General features: G+C 42.4%; 1 protein-coding gene across 4 annotated transcripts in view; it reads left to right on the top strand.

The window, feature by feature from the left end:
* The first annotated feature begins 1,470 nt into the window (after positions 1-1,470).
* The window catches only part of SCN4A (sodium voltage-gated channel alpha subunit 4), a 29,334-nt gene continuing 10,638 nt past the window's right edge, over positions 1,471-20,166 (top strand). For 3 of the 4 annotated variants that reach the window (XM_053452864.1, XM_053452863.1, XM_053452862.1), the window contains exons 1-12: positions 10,885-11,052; positions 11,508-11,636; positions 12,160-12,251; positions 13,088-13,396; positions 13,538-13,601; positions 14,089-14,230; positions 15,375-15,587; positions 17,404-17,559; positions 18,064-18,178; positions 18,362-18,600; positions 19,127-19,300; positions 19,422-19,778. In XM_053452864.1, coding sequence (XP_053308839.1) covers positions 10,982-11,052; positions 11,508-11,636; positions 12,160-12,251; positions 13,088-13,396; positions 13,538-13,601; positions 14,089-14,230; positions 15,375-15,587; positions 17,404-17,559; positions 18,064-18,178; positions 18,362-18,600; positions 19,127-19,300; positions 19,422-19,778 — 2,061 coding nt within the window. In that variant the 5' untranslated portion in view covers positions 10,885-10,981. Of the gene's footprint in view, positions 1,649-9,725; positions 10,028-10,375; positions 10,495-10,884; positions 11,053-11,507; positions 11,637-12,159; positions 12,252-13,087; positions 13,397-13,537; positions 13,602-14,088; positions 14,231-15,374; positions 15,588-17,403; positions 17,560-18,063; positions 18,179-18,361; positions 18,601-19,126; positions 19,301-19,421; positions 19,779-20,166 lie in introns of those variants that run through there. The other variant, XM_053452865.1, reaches the window with a different exon arrangement.

The following is a 20,166-nucleotide window of genomic DNA, read 5'->3' as shown; positions in this document are numbered from 1 at the left end:
GATATGACTCTGCCTTCGGATATATGTAGACTTTTTATACATAATATGGCAAATTGTTACTTACTCCATAGTGACATTTCTAAGAGGTCGTTGCAGCTCACATTACAGACTTTAAAGGAAGGGATCCCCGCAAAATAATTTAGGGATAATAACCTAAACAAATATATGTCGCTGTGAAGATGAGTTATTGTGATTCCGTGAATGCTGACCCCAAAATCATCACTTGAGTGTTTTTTTTTGTGATGGGGTAAGGGGTTAAACTTAATGCAGGATGCTGTTCATTTGCCCTTCTGATTTGCCCTTAATGTAGGACATTATACACAGAGCCGTAGCTAGCTCCTTTTGCGCCTGAGGCAAGAATGGAAAATTGTGCCCCCAGCTATTTTACTTACACACACCTGTCCATAAACACACATATACACATATACACATACACTGCCTTTACACACAACTGCCCATAAACACTGCCTTTACACACACCTGCCCATAAACACACATATACACATACACTGTCCTTACACACGACTGCCCACGTACACTGCCTTTACACACACACCTGCCCATAAACACACACATACACTGCCCTTACACACGACTGCCCACACACACACCTGCCCATAAACACACATATACATATACCCTGCCCATACACACTGCCTTTACACACACCTGCCCATAAACACACATACACAGATACACTGCCTTTACACACAACTGCCCATAAACACACATATACACATACACTGCCCTTACAAACGCCTGCCCATACACACTGCCTTTACACACACCTGCCCGTAAACACATATATACACGTACAATGCTCTTACACACATCTGCCCATATGCGCTGCCTTTACACTGTGGTTTAGACGAATGCTCAAAATGCCCATGAAGCCATGCACTCCACAGCTGACACGATGAAATCCATTAATGATAAATATAAGACTCATTTCCAACTTTCAAATACATCCCGACATTCCAAACCACCAATAAGGGACACATTTGTTTTAGTGGGTGTGGTTAAAGGCGTGGCTGGGGTGGAGCTTTGTAGCCTATTGATAGCTATTTCTGTGATATATTACAATAATGTATCAATTCATGCAGTTTAATTTATAAAGCCGTTTCCTGCGGTTTCTATACATTTTGGGGGCTTCTAGGGCTGTAGAACCCTGCGATCCCCTCATACCCCGCAAACATTCCGAGCTCCTAGAAGAGAGAGGGTATCAGTGGAGGAAAAAGTGGCCCCAGGGATTGGATCTCCAAAGAGGGACTGACCCTACTACCCAGGGACACTTGGGAGGTGTGTAACATAGAATGGCGCATATACATATATATATATATCACATATACATAAAATAAAACCCCCATCGGTTCCCTCCCCCTCCCGTCAGTTACTTGTGTGCGCACGTCTCCCTCCCCTCCACTGCTTGGATGTCACAGCCTTAGCCAAGTAGGGAATTAATGTTTCGAAACCTGAGAGCTTCAAGTTTTACCTGAAGAACTTTTTGGATGCTCAGATTTCAGGCATGACCATCTGACATCAGCTGCAGCTGTCCTGCGAGGAGTCGCCGGCTACGTCTCGGTCACTTCTGGATAGTGCGAGCCACTGAACTCAACTCCGTGGGGATCTCTTATATGCCTCTGACAAGGTAAATCACGCTTTTCTGCCTCGATCCGTAACATTTTCTAATCTCAAGAAACCTTTCTCTCCTCCTAACGGGTTACAATGTATCTAAGAATGGCCACCGGGCTCCAACGCGCTCCACGTCCGTCTATAAACTATAACTTTTTCCCTAAAACTCTCTCGGGATCTCAATTCCCACCGTTTAACCCCTCTGCTGCCACTCAGGAGGGGAAAATATATACGGTCAACATATAGTAAGACATATAGTAAGTACAGTATAGAGTTCCTTCTATATAGAGGGACGGTGCTTTGCTTTAATTCCAAATTGTGGACCGCGTTGTCATTTTTTCATGGACCTTAATTTAATCCAAACGGTTAAAGTGGAAAAATTTATATAGAATTTCACCCAAAAAAAAGTACAGTAAATTAACAGCAAATTAAAATAAAAATATATTAATTAAAAAAAATAATATATATATATATATATATATAATTTAAAAATATATACCGGTATATATTAATTGAAAAGAAAATTTCCCATTGGGGGGGAATCTGGGGGAAAAATGGCAAGAGAAAATTAAATGAGATATAAAAAAAAAGAGAGAGGGACGTGGAAAATCAGTAATAAAACGTTTATACTCGGGCCAAGTTCCTGACATTTAAAGAGACAGAACCTGATTTATGAGGATAAAGTGGGCGTCAGAGTGGGCGGGGCTAACCCAAATATCGTAAACAACTTATAAACGTCGTCCGCGTGTTTTTGGAACTATTGTCGCGTTCGGGAATCGCACCGATGGATGGATGGATACCGTCTTAACGATTCAGCTTCATCGGGGTTACCCGGCCTCTTGAATCATTACTAATATTATACCAGTAGACTGTAAGCTCCCAGGATCAGTCTCCAAATATGTCTTACTGTCTTTGTTCAATGTTATCGCTGTCCCCTATTGTAACATCGCTACGGAACCCGCTGGCGCTATATAAGTAAAAGCATGCCATGTAATGATTTTTTTTAAAATACATATAATAGCTTGAATCGATACATTTTTCCTTAATTTTCTGAGCTGATTTTGCAGGTTTTGCTATTTGTTTTCTTTTTTATATATTATTTATTATTATTATTATTTATTGTGCAGCCATGATTGAATATTGTTCATTTTTACTAAAGGAAATACCTTTAATTTTCTTTTCTTATGATTTTCTTAAATTATTATTTTTATTTTTAATGGAAAATATGTCTCTGTAGTAATACATAATATATCTATATATAGTATATATATATATATATAGTATATATATATAATTATATATTTCTAGATATTACACATACGGTATACCCATTATCTGCAACGATAAAGTAAAAAACTTAGAGCAACTTTGATGTTCCGTACAGCATTCATTTAATTTTTCTAGCTCGTTAAGCAAAGGAACCTCAGCTGATTCTCACCAATCCTCGATTAATAACATAAAAAGCAACACAGCTTTTTTTTTCAATTGAATGCCACCGACCAATCAGTGCCTGCTTATCAGTCACATGACAATTAAGCATTCCCCCCCAAAAAAAATACCTTGAGGCAAAATTTGATGTGACTAAATCATTATTTCTGGGAAGGGATTAGACATTCGGCAGTACTAGGAAAAGATGCGGCGCAGGAATAACATGTTTCTTCCTGGGTGGAATCTTAGTGAATAAACACTATTAGCATGTTGTGTGTTAAATTTGTGTTTTTAGCTCTAGTTAACAACTGAACATGTTTCCTAAAAGATTTTTTGGCGTTTCTGGAACAAAGCCTTAAAAAGCTTATGGAGAGGATTATTGTATATTTATAAGAGAATTATTATTATTATCATTATTATTAATAATTATGTAACACTATAGGCACAGTAAAAGCAGATTTGTCACATTTCCCAAATCCTACATTATTCTATATGTTCTATACATTCGATAAACCTCACAGATTGAAGAAGTTAATAGGGGTAAGAGAAACCCATCATATGTTTATACCGCGGGGGAACATATCTCAATGTCCTCTTTCTCTAGATCCATTCCTTATGTATTCCCTCTCCCCTATTGTTCAGTTGCTGATTGTTGGTGATTGGTCCGGGCTGCCTTTGTAAAGGTTGGCAGGAGAAGGGAGAGGACTTAGTTCTGGTAAAAGCTGTGATGGTGACGGTTCCCCTTTAAGTAAAAGACCCCGGGGCGATGTGTCATAAATATAAAATATCCGGTTTATCCTTGCCTGTGATGAGTTCTACACAAAGACAGTGAAAGGACCACATGTTGTACTTTGTGTTGCACCGGGAAGCATCAATCATAGCCGACAAGATTCTTGAGAACCACAAATCCCACAATGCTCAATGGGGCACATTTGGAGCTCATTATTAGCACGTTGGTTGGGCATTATAGGGGTTGTTGTGTCAAAACAGAGATACGTGTTGCAAAATGGCTCATTGTGTATGTACCTGCTGATGTTCCTCAGCGATTGCCCAGATCAGGAGTGGTGGGTAACTGCGAGCGTGCCAACACATACTGCCTCGTTCCTTCAAAAAGTAACGTCAAGAGCCACCTACCGCCAACTGTACCTGTTATCTGGATCATAAATGAGGTCTGCACATGGGGTCATTACATGGGTGGAGAATGACGTGATGACATTTCCCACAACCCAGCCATGTCTGAAGCCATGATGCTGCTGCCTGCTAAAATTGGGTCAACCTAAGAACTCCATGGGGGTTTGTAGATGTTCGAGGTTGGGAGGAAGCATCTCCGTTGATGTTTTTATCCGAGAGCTGTTTTATCACCCTAGAGCCCCTGTAGACACGCTAGGAGGAAACAAGAACCTGGACACAACACCAACTCCAACAAATGAGAAGCTTGGCCGACGGGAACCCAACATCATTTATCACTCGTTCGTATAGCTTCTTGTTGAGTACCATTTGCGAGCTGTTGAAGCACACTTGGTTTGTGAGCCTCAGCGACTTAGTTTAAGTGTCATTGTCCATTATGTACGCGCAGTTACTACCACAAATTGCGATATAATGTCAACAAGTCCTGTTGCGTGGGAGCCAGGAGCTGACCATGGAAATCAGAGACAAGATACTTTTGGAGTGACCTTAGTTTGCTCAGATTAGTTCCTCAGTACTACGATGTTGATGGCGTGTGAGGTTTCGGGATTAGTATAAGTGCGTGTGTGATACGGAGAACTTTCACGAGCAGCGAGTTCTGTACGAAAATCTGAAAATCTCAGAGAAGGAATCCGTTCGGGCAAACGCTGGGAACATAACGGCGTATAACGCGCAACTCATTACCGCAATGAGTAGAGCAATGTTGGTGTTTTTGGTGATAGTTTGGCAGATTCCGAGATATTTTTAACACATTCGCACTTTCGATTAGAATATATTATGTCCCAGCATGCATCTGTCACATTCTTCCCCATTGGCTGCTCCTTTTCAATGTCTTGGCAGGTAGTTTGAACATTAAATGGTCTTCACTTGAAATGATTTAGTATCTTCACGTTATTAATAGCCACCACTGACCCTGCGGAGGTCAAGTTAAAAAAAAAAAAGGATGGTAGATAAACAGAACGGCCTCCCAGCAGAAGTGGTAGAGGGTAATGCAGTGAGGGTATTAAACATGGATAGACATACGGCTCCTGAAACTAAGACGAGACCAATGACTGATCAGAGAACTTGAATAGTCATTTCATGGGAAATTATTACTGGATGGATGCTTAGTGTACCCGGCTCTGGGTACGTAGCGTGAAACAAGATCAAGGCTTTTGAGGCTTTTTTTGTCCTTTTATGGATTTATTTTATGAATAAAGCTTAAAGGAATTTACATTTAGAATTTAGAGATACTCAGCACTGATTCTTTGAACACAGCCCCCCCCCCAAACCCTGATCTTCCATCACTAAAGTATTTTATGGATTTTAATAGCTGCCAAAGGGCATTAGGGGGATTATCAGTCTAGCGACCCCGCTTTAAAGCGGTTTTTATATATGCTTGTTTATAACCCTGGCTGCTTCTGGACACAGCTGTGGGGGGGGCTAACACGACATGTCAAACGATCGGGGAGGATTATTCCGGGACCCCCCGTCCGTAACAAATGCTTCTCATACTCCAGGGACCCTCGGCATCACCAACGCTCACCCACAGCTGTAATGAGTGATTACTTGCATAGGACTCTGGCTCCCCTATTGACATGATGACATCATGTTGGACTGTTCAGCACAAGCGATGATGTCATTTGTTTCTTGTACTCAGACAGCCCGCCTCCTTTGTATGCACTTAGAATTTGTATAAGCTGTATGAGGATTGTTCGTACCTCCAGCCTTCACTACCGCTTCCCATTCCAGTTTTGCAGCGGCGCTACAGAATCTGCCGGCGATAAATACAATGTCGTTTTTGTGGGCAATTGTTGCCTCGCAATTTGGACTATTTTGGGGAAAATAAAGATCACCCTGGATGTTCAACATTCGTCATTATATTTTTATTTTGCTTTGCTGAGGAGGTGGTAGATAAGTGGAACAGCCTCACGGCAGTGGTAGAGGGTAATACAGTGAGGGAAATTAAACACGCATGGGATAGACATACGGCTCCTGAATCTAAGACCTCCAGGACCATACAGAGAAGTCACGCGTTTGTATTACTGTCATACGAGTGACATACGCAGAACGGGGCTGATAAGAGAGTTTCGAAGCGGGCGAGGAATCTGCCCATCTGTTCCTTTGGACAATCCCCGGTCTGATGTCTGAGACGGTTGAATCACTTCTTGCGATGTGTGGGTTTGGAAGATATCGTCGGTTAGAGAAGGGGACTTCTTAATGGCGTCAGCTGCCTTTTTCGAGGGGAGATGGTAATTCCAGGAGGTGCTGAGATGTTACGATAGAACATTACCCGATGTGATACTTAAGAACAGATTCCCTGCAGGAGCCTTTTACGGGGGACTCCGAAGTGGGGAGAAAATACTGTTCTTCCATTCCGTTCTTCTTTTTGTTTCTTTGCACCTCTACTATGGCATTTTTAAATTTAAATGGACACCGCAGGCTGGGCGCTCAGTGAATGATATGGATAAAGCGCGCCCCGTTGTAGTTTTTGCCCCGTAATATACTGTTTTCGGAGAGCTTGTTCTGTTATCTGAGCCCCAATCGATTAGACAAACCCCCCAACTCATACTGCCTTCGGGGAACAACAGAATGGCTCAGTCTGGTTGAAACCCATCTGATGAATGAAAGTCTATGGAGGAAGGGACTTCATTAGCATCGCCATAAAGCATCAGCTCAGTGTGGTGCTTGAGGAAGAAAAGTCACCCAATACATCACATGACTGACAGCAATGGCGGGTTATATCACTATATACAGCGCTGGGGGTTATTACCGTATACAGCGCTGGGGCTTATGCTCAAGGAGAATTTTATTTTCAGGGGGACTTGATTATAAATCTCAGGAATGTCGTTATAAATGCCCCACCTGGAATCTTGCAGAGCAACAAAGGTGATCTACGCCGACATTATGACATCTTTTTCTCTATCATCATCATTCCAAGTTCACTATAAGGACCCGAGTGGCTCCAATCCAAAGCAGCACCTGTTATTCTGAGACGCCGCACATCAAACCCCTTTCGCTTCGGCTATAATTAGCTGCAATATGTATCTCTGACGGTGATTCGGCCGAATCCGATACCTCCATGAAGATTGTATTCTGACTGAGGGCTACCGTGGCTACCCGGAAGACAGAGTTGGCTTCCATACCCTGTGAATTTAGCATCCCATTGTACAGCGCTACAGAATATGATGGCGCCATACGAAACAGGTGGCCATTCTGTAGGTCTGCGGCTTTTAAGACTACAAGCGAAATGGCCCTACCACCATCCCAAACACTTCTAAACCTCCCAGGCACTGTACTGTGACCCCTATCACCCTCAGTTTCTGCTAGTTTATTAACAACCCTTGGTTCCCGAATGGCCGTAGGAAACGAATGGCGCCCCCAAATATTATCTGATCTAATTTTTTTAAAAAAACATATATTTTGAGGTTTCGAATTTTTTGAGATTTCATTTTTTGTTGTTGCCAAACACCTGTCCTCCAGTGTTAATATCAGTTATGTCATACTGTGATGTCATCACTTCCACCAACAAAAATTTTACAGATCACCAGAAAATTAGAAGATTCCACTACCTGTGTTGACATTTTTTACAGCGTGCTAAAAATGGACATCACCTCGAGCGTTCCGCTGGTTTCCATGACGATTGGTTAAAATTTACAGAAAACCCCCAATATTTCTGATTTGTTTTAGAGCTAACACAGAATTCAGCAAGTGGGGTGAATATAATCTTAATTATGGCTCCTTCACACCTTATTATGATTATGATTTATTGTTGACGATTTGATGGTAATTCTGGAAGGTTTGGGTCAACGCGGTGGGGTTTTTCTTGTACATTAGAATCAGAGGACGATGTAAGACGTTCGGAAGGAGGAACCGCGGAATGCTGGCGACGAGGCAAACGTTTCATAATATACTTTGAAGGAAGATATCAGTTCCCAGTTAATCCGGCCGACAGGAGAAAGGTTCATTCCATCTCCAGATTGAATTTAGTCAGAAGCGGAAGCAAGGACATTTTTGTGTGTGTAAAATAGTAGGGCACGGAGCGGAGAATGCGGGGAGGGAGGGCCGGTTCTAGGACCTCGGCCGGTGCTCTGCCTACTCCCTTCGTACGCATCTCAAACTCGGTATGGCTCCTTCCTCAGAAGGAATGAACAGAGTCATCAGGTTGCCGAAACTTGACGCCTCTTTTGGGTGATCAGGAGTGGCAGCTGGTTAGTCAGCCCTGTGCCTGGAATCACATCAGAGCCGCTCCTCAGCTCCCAGATCCCGACTCCCTCAGCTCGCTCCTGTGACCACTACGAGAGATCTGGAATGATTTACGCTCCACCAAGCCCTCGGCCATATCTTCTTAAAGGAAGATGCCAAGGGACGAGGTCGCGCCCTCAAGACGGCCACCGTGAAACTAATAGTAGTGAGACTATATATCAGCCATCCAGCAGAGGTGGTAGAGATGATCGGATCACCCGTTTCTGATAATTCATAGAACATTTGAGAACTTCCCAATAATAACTGTGATACTAACTTTGAAAAGGCTGGGGGAGCAAAACGCGAGACAAGCGTATCCTTTGAACATCAAATAATCATCGCTATTAGTTTTGTGATAACGTTTTAATAAATGGGGTAAAAAAAGGATGAATAAAGGCGCTGAAAAGCTGTAATCATAGTATTACGCCTGGGTTTTTATCAGTGATCAGTTTATTACCGTAGTTCTGAGTTAATATACTCTCGAGCGTAAATGATTCTGATATGATGTTGTGGTATGGCTCAGCACCAACCGGTGGACCAAACCATTTTCACTACCCTCTATGCTAATGTTGCTAAAGGCTAGCTGATTTTATGGTATAGGCGAAGGAACTATATAATATTCGGCTAACCGAACCAATCGAAACTTGCATGCCTGCCTTCAGAATTTTGTTTTAAAGGATTAGAGTAGAGGAAGTCAGGGCCGGCACCCGCGGCCAGCGTCTGGCAGAAAGACTTTGCGTGGTTTACAGTAAGTGGCTACATTCAGGACAGCGGAATGCCACCCGACGGGAGCTTTCTGTCATATGACTCCGCTTGTCGGCTTTACTACGGCGATGGCAAATCATGTAAATAAACGTTTGCTGGACCGCTTATTGCCTAAAATGCTTGTTTTTAATGTTAAAAAAAAACAATCACAGTCCCTCACGCTATGATACTAGATCTTCCCCCTAAAAGCAATAAAATAACCTCTTAACCTGCTGACCCATCACTTTTGTTTCCCAAAAAATAATTTTATAGTTCAATAATATAATAATTCAATATAAAGTTATTTACAAAATCAAATAAGAAATACACGATACCGTTCCATCAATTATCCTTTTAGACTAAATAATTCTATTTAATAGTATGTACAAAATCAAATCAGAAATATATAAGTACTGAGGTACTTGATGTTGCGGCTGAACATTAAAACCGCAAGAATATCGTGTTACGTTTGTAACGTCGATGATCACCTGGACCTTTGGTTGTTCTTTCAGGTTTTGCCTTCACCAAATCTTTTACGTAACTACAGAATGAGAATATGGCTATCAAATTGCTCCCTCCTGGACCTGACAGTTTGCGTCCATTTACCAAAGAGTCTTTGGCAGCCATAGAGAAAAACATCGAAGATGAACGCGTCCGAAAAGAAAAGCAGGTCGAAGTGCTTGATGACGACATACTCCAACCCAACATTGGCTTGGAGGCCGGGAAAAACCTACCTCTTATTTATGGAGATCCCGCACCGGAGCTTATTGGGGTACCTTTGCAGGATCTAGATCCTTACTACAGCACCCACAAGGTAGGTAACACTCGCCAACATGCACGTTGCTTTCAGTTGTGTAGGTATCACCACCTACTTCGTGTTGGCGTCTTACTAGCTGCGATTAGACTGTGCCACATCCCATCGCACTATTTTAAGGCTATAAATGTAAAGATCAGATTTTGAAGTGTATGCGGTACAGGGCATGTCCAACCGGAGACCTATCCTGCTTGGAAATCCCATTGGTCCTTCCATGAAATATTGTAAATAACGCCATGTTGGGTGGTTGGACCATTCTATTCTAGACAATAATAACTTCCAGAGGTTATCAGCGTTCCATGTTCTGGTATAGTCTATCCCGCATAACGTAACTATTTCTCTTCACAGACCTTTATTGTCCTAAATAAGAGCAAAGCAATCTTCCGATTCAGTGCCACCAAAGCCTTGTATCTCCTGGATCCGTTTAATCCCATCAGAAGAGGAGCCATTAAAATTTTGATCCATTCATATCCTTTAAAAAGTATTATTAGGAGAAGTCTTATAATCAGTGAATGTCATGGAGTTCATGTATTATTAATGAATTATCAAACTTTGTATATATTATGGATAATGAAGGAGGTTAACTTCGTGAAGTGTTTCTTGTGCAAAATGATACCGGAATCAGCAACATTCCATTACGTGATTGTTAAATTGTTACCGCTTTTCACTAGAACGCCCCCAACGTATTACCATTCCAATTCCGTTAATTAACTTTATTCCAAAACTCTTGCAGTATTAGTAGCCTAATTGCGTTTCTTTCTGCCTGTTTTCGCTGTTGCCTAGGGTTTGGTCCATTAGTCCAGATCTCCTGCCGGTAACTAATTCCTCCCATCATCTGGATCTTGTTAAAAGATGAATCAATGTACCCCAGACAGCAGGCTTGTTGCATTATGTGTTCGAAGTCACATATGTTTTCCTTAACTCCTTTGCCTTAAATTATTCAGCTTGTTTATCATGTTGACTATCTTAACAAACTGCGTTTTTATGGCCATGAGCGAGCCACCTCCTTGGTCCAAGAACGTGGAGTAAGTGCGATGTTTAATTATATTACTTGGAGGTTGAGGATTCTACGGGTTTGGGTAGACACACTATGGTGGCCCATCTGTCTTTGAACTAGATCTGATGAGCCAGTCACTCGGCAGTCAACAAACCTCGGAATTCACTTAATTTGCCCAAGGGTCATTGAGGACCTTAGATGTACAGAATTCTTCGACCAAGCAGAGCGATGTATAACTTCCACCCATCTCTGTATATTTCTATAGATTACATTTATAATGGCTAATTAATTGATCCCGCTAAGTTTTTATGAGCGTATCTGATTTAATTAACGGGCTTCTCCTCACTCGTACCTGTATCGATTGACATGTGCAGTTGGAATACTGCCATTGGATCGTTACATTGCTTTTCCCAGCTTCTTGCTGTCCTTCTCTTCTCGATACTGTCTGAGATCCCTTCCTTGTGCCCCGTCTCTGATATCCAGGTACACGTTCACTGGCATTTACACATTTGAATCGTTAACAAAGATCCTGGCTCGAGGGTTTTGTATCGACAGTTTCACATTCCTCCGGGACCCGTGGAACTGGCTGGATTTCTGTGTCATTGTCATGGCGTAAGTGGAAGGTAGACACCGTGGCCACTAACGTGCTTGCTTGTGGTTTGGTTATTCCGAATAATTGCTTCGGCGAGCCTATGCATGCGGCAACCTAGGCTACTGTCCACGGTAGGAAGCACAGAACAAACGCCTTAATACTCTGCCAGGGGGGAATACAGATACAATAAAGACATGATTTCATATGGAATTAGCATTCTGTTTCTCTTCTGTCCAATACGTTTAAGATGCAGTAACTCTGAGTTCCCGTGGCTTTCTTGGCTAACGACAGCTTCCTCAGCTTCATGGTGTGGTGTGTTTCTTTACTAACAGATGTTGGTGGTACGTAATGCTCCTCAGGTGTTCTATCATAACCACCTCCTGGCTGTGCATGTCCAGGCTGTGGCTATTCACCCCTCTGGGTGTCTGTGCAGTAATTCCTTGCTCCTGATGGTAAGCTTTAGCATATTTTGAATGATGGCCACCGTTTCTTTCCAATGGATCAAACCCAATATATTCGGGCTGCTTTGTCTCTTCTCTACAGTTACACTACGGAGTTTGTCGATTTGGGGAATGTTTCTGCCCTCAGGACATTCCGTGTCCTCCGCGCCCTTAAAACGATCACAGTAATTCCAGGTGTGTAATCTCATGTTTGATTATTGTTTTATTTGTTTGTTTGTTAGTCCTCTCCTATACTCAAGTTATAGTTTTATTTTATTCTGTTTATTGAAACTAGGAACCACTCAATTTCTATAGCTTGGACCATAACTGTAGATTAAGCTCATTTGGCCCACCCAGGACATTTTCAGTGCCATTTCTTAATAGAGACCCTTTTTGTTTAATGAATTTCATCTTGCCTGTTCCAGAAGAGGCTCCCACCAGATTTACTTTAGGCTGTCCGTGGTAGTTCTGGGGAGCCTCTCCTGCCACCGACAAGAAAAAGGGTGCCCACCAGCGTTAAAAGGGGTATGAAAGGTTATCTGCAAAATGCTAGCCTGAGATCGCCAATTCACGCATCTTGGCTGAGCTCGGAAAGTATCAGTTACCATCAGGACATGTTTGTTTCCTTATTTCTATGACCCCCCTTTAAGCTCACATACCCTGAGTGTTTTTTCAAGACCTTTAATTAGATTATGCTTTTGTCCTCGTTCTTAGTCTTAGGCACGGTACGATCTTGAAGTATCATTAAGCCTAGGTGATGAACAAAATGGATACAGATAGATTCTGTCTAAATAATATGACAATGGTACATTTTAGAATAAATTCACAATAATCGTCTTTATTATATGGATTGAATTCTTTAAAAACAGTACAAAAAATATTCACTTTTGGTCGAGGGTGGCCTATAGAATCATGGACAATTCTGAGAGGTAAAAGAAAGAAAAGAAATGCAGAGAGTAATCTTTGACCGTAGTGTAGAAGAACCTTCAACAGACGAGTGTAGAACCCTCATCGTGCTGTTCTTTCTCCAGGACTAAAGACCATTGTTGGTGCCCTTATTCAGTCCGTGAAGAAACTTGCAGATGTGATGATCCTCACGGTCTTCTGTCTGGCTGTCTTTGCTCTCATCGGCCTTCAGCTGTTCATGGGAAACCTAAGGCAAAAGTGTGTCCGATGGCCACCACCATTGGAAGCGTACATACTCTACGGGGACTTGAACATCACTTCTGTCAATAGTACTGTGGATTTTGGCAACTTGGACTCCAACTCTTCCCTTTACAACACCACAGAACTGTTTTCCAATGTATCCATTGACTGGACACCGTACCTCAATGATGATGGTAAGAAGAATCCAAAGAGGGAACTCCACATACCAGCCTACGGGTCAAACTTTTCTCTGCACAGCATGTGTATTGATTGTATGTGCAATGCAATTTGGTTATTGTAATGAATAAATTGCTTTCTCTTTTTTATTTATAAAGCTAATTTTTACTTCTTGGAAGGAGCAAGCGATGCCTTGTTATGCGGGAACAATAGTGACAGTGGGTGAGCGGCTCTTTTTTTTATATCCATAGAATCTGCCTCAGCATATAACCAGGGACCGAGCCAAAAGATCCAGAGACATAAGCGCATGTTAGACTAACTACAGAAAAGGACTCTTTAAATGCTAGCGTGTCCAAAATAAAGCTTTATGTAAGAACCACATTATAGAAGTATATAACTGGCCAAGAAGGAAAGACCGTGTCCATGTTGGCCAACATTATGGAGTTGTAGGACAAGAGTACTGAGAAGAAACTATAAAAAACATACAACACATCCCGTTATGACACTGGTGGTCCGGCTGATATATGTAATATTTCACATATGAGCGTCTTCTAGCCTGCGGCTAGGAAGATTTAAACTGAGGCCACCAATTAAGTCTAGACTATCACATATGTATTGTTTGTGAATATATTGTATTTTGAACCTATTGGTCTCATCATCACAAAGTATAAACCTGATTACTCGTTGTTATGGTTTCTTTCATCGTCAGGAAGTGTCCCGAAAGCTACACGTGCATAAAAACGGGCAGAAACCCCAATTACGGCTATACAAGCTACGACTCTTTCAACTGGGCTTTCCTATCGCTCTTCAGGTTAATGACTCAGGACTACTGGGAAAACCTATTCCAGCTGGTATGTTTTTGTGGGATTTTTCTTCTTCCTAGCAGCGGGTCAATGTATTGAAGATATAGAAGCAGGGTGTTTTGGGGTTATTTGGGGTTCGGAACTTTTTAGCAAAGCGCAGAAAGTCTTCCTCGTTCCCAAACATGTGATGAGTCCAAACTCTGAGTCGGAATGGATTGCTTGTAACAATGTTTCATATTTCTTGCCACCGCGCTTTCAGCTGTGATCTGTGCTTCTGATGATAGACACCTGCTGTTTGCGTCTCGGGCCCTCTCCATCTGGATATGGGGCTTTATATACAGAGCTGTGTTATAGGTTTTAAGTGGGTTGTTGGCAATTTCCTGCCGAATTATGTTATTTCCCCATGGCAAGGCATGGCTTTTAGATTTATGCCGTGAAATGGCTCGCACATGTAGCTGTGACTATCCCAAGAGGAATGCTCCCTGTTCCGAGAATCTCTTTGTCCTGTCAGCAGCACAGGCCGTGGCATATGAATGATATATGGTCAGGAACTCGTGTGACTCACGTCCATTAAAGAACAGTTTTTCAGAAAATGAAAGTCATGAGACTTGAAACTGTCAAGAATTACTGTGTTACCGAGATACGGTGAGAGCATGGAAAGGCTTTCCAGCAGAGATGGCTGAGGCAGATACAATGCGGAAACGTTGAGGGTGTGGGAAATAGCAGGAGACAAATACTTGTGGAGAGTAATAAATTGATCATAGTGTTTTCAAAGAAAAGGACTGCCGGAATATTCTGCCAGTATCCATAACGATTGCCTCAAATGTAACATTTTACCCAGATTTTGTACATTTGGTGAAGGAAAATATTGCATTCTTGAACCGCATGGAGATACAATTATTTGTGTGGATTGGAGCTGGAAGAGTTACCTTTGGTGGCCTCCTAAAGTTTGTGGGCAATTCCATGTTGAGATCTTTAGATTTTTCATATTTCTCTCAATCTAGAACGCAAAAATGTTATTTAAAGAGACCACAAATAACAATTTCTCCCCTAAAAAGTCAGACGTTTAAAATGTGCCAAAACTAATAAGCATTGACGTTTTAAGTTTAGTGAGACCTCTGACCCCTCGTTGCGTCAACCTCATCTTTCAAAACCTTCACGTAATTCTTTGTCTTGTTCTTTTTGTCTCCAGACTCTGAGAGCCGCCGGTAAAACCTATATGGTTTTCTTCGTTTTGGTCATATTTCTGGGCTCCTTCTACCTGATCAACCTTATCCTTGCCGTGGTGGCTATGGCGTACGCCGAGCAAAATGAAGCCACCATCCAAGAAGCCCTGGATAAAGAGAAGGAGTTCCAGGAGCTGCTCGAGCAGCTAAAGAAACATCAGGAGGAGCAGGGTCGAAGGGTCAGTATCTCAAAGGTGCCTCGTTTTTAAATGCAGTTGCCGGCCTCTGAGTTGAAACTAAGTCCCCAACGGCTGGTATAAGTATAAATGTTTCAATTCTAATATTATATATAGGGATGTCACACTTGTTTTTGTTAAGCCGCCTAGAAGGTCCTCGACCCATGATAAGCGTCACACTCTGCCAATTAACACTCATTATTGCCGATGTCCGTCCATAACCCTTGATTTAGGTGGAATGTTTCTTTATCTATTATCTCATTAAACGCTCTCATGAGCCGGTAAATATTAGGGCGCGAAATGCCATTCTAGAAGAACATCTCATCTACTCTAGAATTCCCACCTAATGACCGACCCCGAGAGACAATTTACTATTGACACCTGTAGCTTTCTGGACCTTGCTTTGATCAGTATTCTTGCCCCTCGCTGTAGTAATGAACAGGGAGCTTTTGACCTTTCATGTGTCTGTAACCTGATGAGCAGATCCTTCTTATAATTACCCCGGCACAACGTGGCCAAAGACCAAAAAGTTGGAGATATGAGGCGCACCAAACCTTTACCGAGCCTGCGCAGAAACATATGTGGCTGTCCAGAAGTCCTGGTTACTATACTTTGTGATACATTTTCAGCGGTTTCTGCTGTTCTGTTTTTCTTTCATTCTTTTTTTTTTTTGCTGCCGAGTATCGCAGTTCACCTGCAAATCCACCATCGAGCTAATTATAGGTCCGAGACCTCAAAAATATTCTTGGAAGACGTGAGGCTCGGCTGACAGACATGGGAGAACGCCCAGGAACGCGGGTTTAACGCGTCTCAGCGTAATATACCCAGCAGAACCCAGGAAGGCGTTTTTGCGACAATATTTGAATAAATTAGAATCTAAAACTGAAAGCAGAAAAGAGATTTAATTTTTTAGGAAAAAAACATCTGATTCAGATATGATTTTATTCGCATCTTGTCCATTGCTTAAGTAGAATAAAAGGGTGTAAATTGGCTTTTTTTGGAGATATTGTCCCATTGTTGTACAGTATGTTTTGCCGATATCAGCAAACAGGTGATGTGGAATTCGCTGTCGGTAACATGCTGTCCCACTGCCGCGGCTGCCATGCTCGTGTAATCTCAGGTTGGAAGGTAGATTTATCCCGGAAGAATTCCCGCAAGTCCCTTCCTGACTCCTCACTTACTGCGTACAGAGATTATTCACCGGCTTCCTAAAAATAGTGCCAAGAACATTCCTCCCTGATGATTTTACCAACCCCAGTCTCTGCCGCTTCCCGCAGCGTCTCGCACTCTCTGATTTGACACGGCATTATTCTGGTAATCGCTTCCCATGGACGCGCTCATCAGAGGGCCAGCTGGAGCATAAGCTGGTTTCTCTTCAATGGTTCTGTTGGCTGAATCTTAGAAAACCCATTTTAACCTGCTGTAAAGACTCAAACCGGTGGTCTCGTCTTAAATTCAGGAGCCGTATGCCTATCCCACGCATGTTTAATACCCTCACTGTATCATCCTCTACTACTTCCGCTGGGAAGCTGTTCCACTTATCTACTACCACTAAGTAAAACAAAATCAGGTATATGGCTTCCCAAGCAGGGCCATCTAAGTGATCCCATCGTTTTTTACGGTAAAAACATATGTTCAAATCCAGTTATGACATTTAATATGTTTCACAGAGTTGATAAAAAAAGAAAGATAAAAAAAAGAAGAGCCTCGATCAAATGATACATTGTAAATAAGATCCGAGAACAAGGAACAAACCTATTTATTGCTGCTTTGGTGTTTTTTCCACCCCTCCTGTCACCGATATCCTTTCCTTTTACAGAAGTCCAGTGTGGCCTCTTTAGGAAACCTTGACAATGAGAAGAAAAGGCCTCGGTCAGAAGACGACCTGACCATGGATGGTCCTGAGAGGAAGGACCGTAACGGGCGAGCGGTTCCAAAAATTGTTATTGAGAAAGTGGATTCAGTGGATGAAGAAGTGAGTACTTCTTTACCGTTTGACCATCAAACTACTTGGTGGCAGCTTAGTGTTTTGACCATCAAAGCGATTGGCAGTACCTGCGTCTTTTGCCTTTATGATTTTCAGGTTTTTTAGCCCAAACATTGAGCTGAATTTCTATTCCCCGTGACCAAACAACTAGTCCGACTTGTGTTCAGCGTATAAGGTGTCATACCATGTCTTCAAAGGTTAGGTGCCCATGGGCTGACTTGTTGTGCCAAATTCCTTACTTTAAGCTCACCAGCTACTACAGCCTGTGACCCTTCACAGCAAGCCGATCACAAGATTACTTTCCCATAAAGCTCAGTGGACTAGGTGACCCATAGGAACAAGGTTCCTCCAAGGAGCCCAAGTCCAAGTCCAAATACCCCCACTAATTATAACACCGTTGTGTTACTATGGAGACAGAGGGTCTGAGTAACGAGAAGCTAATCTGCCCAGTCATTAAATACAGTGTTAAAGATGCATCTTCCTTATCGGCAGACAAGTTCGATGACGTCCGATCAGCGAAAGAATTCCAAGGTGCATTTGGAAGAGCCAACTCTGCAGAAGAGAATCGGGAGTTCGGCAAGCGTGATTTCGGATGCACTGATAGAAGGTATGTGCAAGTTGCTGGTAATTTTACTGGATGGACCTAATGTTGGAAGCTTTTCTACCCCAATATAAATATGATCTTAACAATAACTACCAGCATAGAATAAGGTGGGTATAAAAAATAGAGTAGTGATTATTAGCTATTTTGTATTTTCTGTAATGGTTGATAAACTTTGTCTTCTCAAAGAGCTGGAGGAAGCCCAACAGAAATGCCCGCCTTGGTGGTATAAATGTGCCAAGACTCTCCTTATCTGGAACTGGTGTGACCTGTGGGTGAAGTTTAAGGGGTATGTGCGATTTGTGGTTATGGATCCATTTGTAGACCTCGGCATCACCATCTGCATCGTCCTGAACACGCTCTTCATGGCTATGGAGCACTACCCCATCACCGAGCAGTTTGCCAATGTGCTGAACGTCGGAAATCTGGTGAGGGCGTAAAATGTTTTGGTCTACAGGATAGTTGGGGGTGGAGGATGGTGTACGAATGCGCTATGATCAATACATGTACGGAGCAAATACCAGAGCAGATGACACAAAGCACTAAGATATATATTATTATGAAGTGAGCAGGGAAGGTTTAACCCCTTAATGACAAAGCCCGTACATGAACGGGCTCAAAATGCATTGTTTTCAATGGGTTTAGGGACCGCCCATTGTCCTTAAGGGGTCAACAACACAGCCCAACTAGAAGGTCTTTAGATATTTCAGATGTTCCGTTACGGATCAGGGTTTCAGATGGAGGCAGATGTGTGGCTATAGACTAGTAGGTTTGGGTAAAGAGTTGTATGGGAATCAACAGGCAAAAAGGCTATTTAGATAAAGAGCAGTGCCGTGTAACCAATAGAATGTTCATGCCAATTATTCAGCACATAGAACTTTGTCGCAAATATTGCCCTAGATTCATAAATTGCTCAAAACTTCAGATTGTAACATCCCATCGACCTTTCCACAGGTCTTCACCGGCATATTTGCTGCTGAAATGTTCTTTAAGATCATTGCTCTGGACCCATATTTCTATTTCCAAGAGGGCTGGAATATATTTGACAGTATTATAGTCACCCTGAGCTTGGTGGAGTTGGGTCTCGCAAACGTGGAGGGTCTGTCTGTCCTCCGATCATTCCGTCTGGTAAGCCTCAACATTTCTTGCATAAAAATCTTTAAAAACTGTGGTCTTGCTGGGGGTGTGTGATAAGGGAGATTAATTATTACTTCTTATTTGGTGAGAAATATGTGTCCTTCTTTCTCAGCTTAGGGTCTTCAAGTTGGCCAAGTCCTGGCGTACCCTGAACATGCTCTTTAAAATCATCGGTAACTCGGTGGGAGCCCTGGGAAACCTCACGCTGGTCCTGGCTATCATCGTCTTCATCTTTGCCGTGGTGGGAATGCAACTGTTTGGAAAAAGCTACAAGGAGTGCGTGTGTAAGATATCCTCGGACTGTACCCTTCCTCGGTGGCACATGCACGACTTCTTTCATTCCTTCCTCATCGTTTTCCGCATTCTGTGCGGGGAGTGGATTGAGACCATGTGGGACTGCATGGAGGTAGCAGGTCAGGCTCTCTGCCTGATTGTGTTCCTGATGGTCATGGTGATCGGGAACTTGGTGGTAAGTAGCATGTTTGTGGTATTAGCAGCTTGGCATGTCTGTAAGGCAGTAATGCCCCCCTCGGCTCTCTGTGTATCGCTCCAGGTTTGGCTGCGTGAAGGGAGCTCTTTCTGCGCTTGCTCATTTTGGAGCACCTTCTGTGCATGTGTGCGGGGGGGTCTCATTAGACTCCCTGAAACTCTCAGGCAGGCCAGCGCTAGATGCATTTAGTAGAACGTGCTTTTGATAAATCCCACTATGCATTGGAATAAAAAAAAGGAAATTGGCAGGAAACACTCAGCTATCATATGCATAATTATTAGTTATATCATGATATGTGTATGATATCATACACATGCTCTATAGGTTTGGCTGCATTATATACATATATATATAGTAAGCGAAATTG

The sequence above is a fragment of the Spea bombifrons genome, chromosome 13 (genome assembly GCF_027358695.1).
Source record: "Spea bombifrons isolate aSpeBom1 chromosome 13, aSpeBom1.2.pri, whole genome shotgun sequence".
In the NCBI taxonomy this organism is placed as follows: domain Eukaryota; kingdom Metazoa; phylum Chordata; class Amphibia; order Anura; family Pelobatidae; genus Spea; species Spea bombifrons.
This window is presented reverse-complemented; position numbering and strand designations above follow the sequence as displayed.